The 2,908-nt window shown below is 26.2% G+C and overlaps 1 protein-coding gene across 1 annotated transcript; it reads left to right on the top strand.

The window, feature by feature from the left end:
• Positions 1–2,908, top strand: LOC132917788 (sesquipedalian-1-like). The gene is made up of 3 exons (XM_060978688.1): positions 1–404; positions 477–665; positions 2,473–2,908. The coding sequence occupies exons 1-3, from the start codon at positions 200–202 to the stop codon at positions 2,760–2,762; spliced, it is 684 nt and encodes a 227-aa protein (XP_060834671.1). The 5' UTR covers positions 1–199; the 3' UTR covers positions 2,763–2,908.

Below are 2,908 nucleotides of genomic sequence, written 5' to 3'. Positions count from 1 at the left end.
TAGGTAATTCGTATTTCTTTCAAATACTAAGGTATAAGATATTATTATCATCAGATCACCAGATCATCTATTTATGTCAATAACTTAAAAATAGTATTTGTTTAATAAATTTATCATATTTTACAATTTGTGCGATACATATTGATATATTTTAAGATGTCAACAGAAATTACATATTAATGAAAATTAAACTATTCCAATGAAGATAAACGAGAAAAATTTATCTGCGTACTCGACATCGACGTCACCAGTGGACAAAGAAGGATGGCTTTGCAAACGAGGAGAACTCAATAAAGGCTACCAGAAAAGATGGTTTGTTCTTAAAGGCAACTTGCTTTTTTATTTCGACAGGAAAAGTGATAAGGAGCCGCTCGGTGTTGTCATATTGGAAGGATGCAGTATCGGTATATTGTGTTAATTCATTACTATTAACTGTGTTGGTATTGAATGCATTTATTATTTCTGTTGTTCTTCAGAGTTGGCTGAAAATGATGACCAGTTCAGTTTTAAAATTATTTTTCATGGTCCTAATAATAGAAGCTATATATTGGGAGCCGATAGTCAGGAGTCAATGGAACAGTGGATGAAGTCATTGGCTTGTGCCAGTTATGATTATATGAAATTTATGGTGGCTGATTTACAAAGGCAACTTAAAGAACTGGAAGGTATTATTGATATTAATCTTTAACATTATTAAGAATAATTCTAGTGATGGTACAAATACTCTTTATTCTGTCCACTGAAAGAATGTGGAATGAATATTATTTTCCATAATAATAGTAGTTGACAACTGAGTTTTCCTAACTTCCTAAGTAGCAGAAAAATTCAAATCATAAAATTGTATTATCATGATTCTAAATTTTTAACCACAAACTTCGATTATTTTCAATATTATTTATTGGTTACCATTACTACTTATCTATTTATCTATTAAGTAAATTCCTTGTTATTATCAAATTTAAATATTTAATATTATTAATTATTATAATAATAATGTGATCACTGAAAAAAGCAAAACAGAAAACTAATAGATTTAATTTGTAATTTTTTATTAATATTAGAGCAAAAAATTTTGAATTAAAATAATGTTTTTAAAAGGAAATGTTATTTTATTTTTATTAACTTCATGATATTTATAATTCCAAGAAAAAATGTACATAACCAATTTTTATCCTGTTGATACTTCTTATTATAGATAATGAGTAAATTCTCGTGTAGAAAATATTTTAATTACCTATTCACTTAGTGAATTTATTGAAATTTAAATTTAAATGTTATAAAAAATCTAATTTCATAGTTTATGCCTGCTAGACTTAAGGGGTTTCACTTAGTGAATTTTAATTTTTAAACTTTAATTCTTACTTTCTATAACTTTAAAAATGTATGATTACTTTATAACCAAATAAAAAAAGGTGGGCAAGTGGGCATTGTTCTGCTGTATAGTAGAGAGAGAGTAGGTCACTATAATGGATGTGTTAAATTTGAATGCGATGACAGGTATAATTGTAAATGAAAAACGATTCTGAACGGATATTATTTGTCAGTCTAGAATAATTAGTAGGATATATTATATTATTACTTATATTTAAATTATAATATATCGTTATTTTACTCGATTTCGTTAAAAAATTAATTTCATACGTTTATAAATTTTTTTTTATATTGATGCTGGAATTTTTTTTTACAGTTATTTGAAGAAAAAGTTATGGAGAACCATGTATTGAGTTTTTAACCTTAGATATAAATTACAAAAATTTTATGAATTTTCAACTTCAAAATTCCTTACATATTTCATAAACATTTGAACTTTTAATGCAAACAAAAATTGTAACTAACGATTTTTGATTTTTTTTACTACAATAAAAGCAACTTATAATAATTTTGTATTAAAATTTAAAGATTTTTAGGAAAGCCAAATTTTTTTATCGGCAATTCAAGAAAAAAAATTTAGAAATATTGAAAATTTCAATGGTCTATAAATAGTTTAAAAAAATTCTTAATATTTGAAAATTTAATCATAAATAGATAATGCTAATACATATAAACATTTGGTGAAAATTTCAAGTATTTACAATGATTCGTTTTCGAGTTACAGCAAAATCAAAAAATCAATTTTGTCAAAAAGTGGTCATGCGTAAAAATTCCCATTTTTCCGTTACTTTTTCAGGGTTTTTCCTGACATTTTTGAAACTTACTAGACATTTTTTTCTTTTGACCCCCCAAAGTACCAACTAGATTCAATTTCCTTTTGAAAGAGGGGCTGAGGTCAAAAATCAAAGCAGTACTATTACTACTCCAAAACGTGATGACAGACACAAAAATTAAAAATAAACACATCATTGTAAAATCAATACATTCATCACTCCGTTCAAAATCTAAAATAGGTCACTTTTTAGTAAAAAATAACCTGATAAACTGATATTATTTATCATTATTTAATAAAATGTTTTTTTTTTACATCTCTGTATATAGAATCGCCTGTTCGAGTAACTCTTCAAGTACCAAATAACCAAACATCACAAAAAAAAGAATCTAGTGGACAATCATCGCCGCAGCCACCTCCAAGAGGTCGTAATAATCCTTTCAATAAGCCAATCAATAGTCATCAATCTCCTCAGCGTAAAGATATAGTTTCGTTTCGGAAGACATTCAAAGAGCTGCATAACCAACTTGGTAGACCTATACTTAGAGATAGGAATGAATGGAGGTTTGGATTGATGAAACAAGAATTAAACACTCAAGAACCGCTCATTACATTATGATATGTTCTATAATTTTTGTTGTATAATGTTATTTTATGTTTATTCTATAATTTTATTTGTTTGGGATTTTTTGTGTTAATCTTTACGGCTCTTTACGTAACAGATTTCTTTATTTACTATAATATACAGATTATTTTTTATCCATA

The sequence above is a fragment of the Rhopalosiphum padi genome, chromosome 1, assembly GCF_020882245.1.
Source record: "Rhopalosiphum padi isolate XX-2018 chromosome 1, ASM2088224v1, whole genome shotgun sequence".
Taxonomy (NCBI): domain Eukaryota; kingdom Metazoa; phylum Arthropoda; class Insecta; order Hemiptera; family Aphididae; genus Rhopalosiphum; species Rhopalosiphum padi.
The sequence above is the reverse complement of the archived record's forward strand: the minus strand, read 5'-3'. Positions and strand labels throughout refer to the sequence as shown.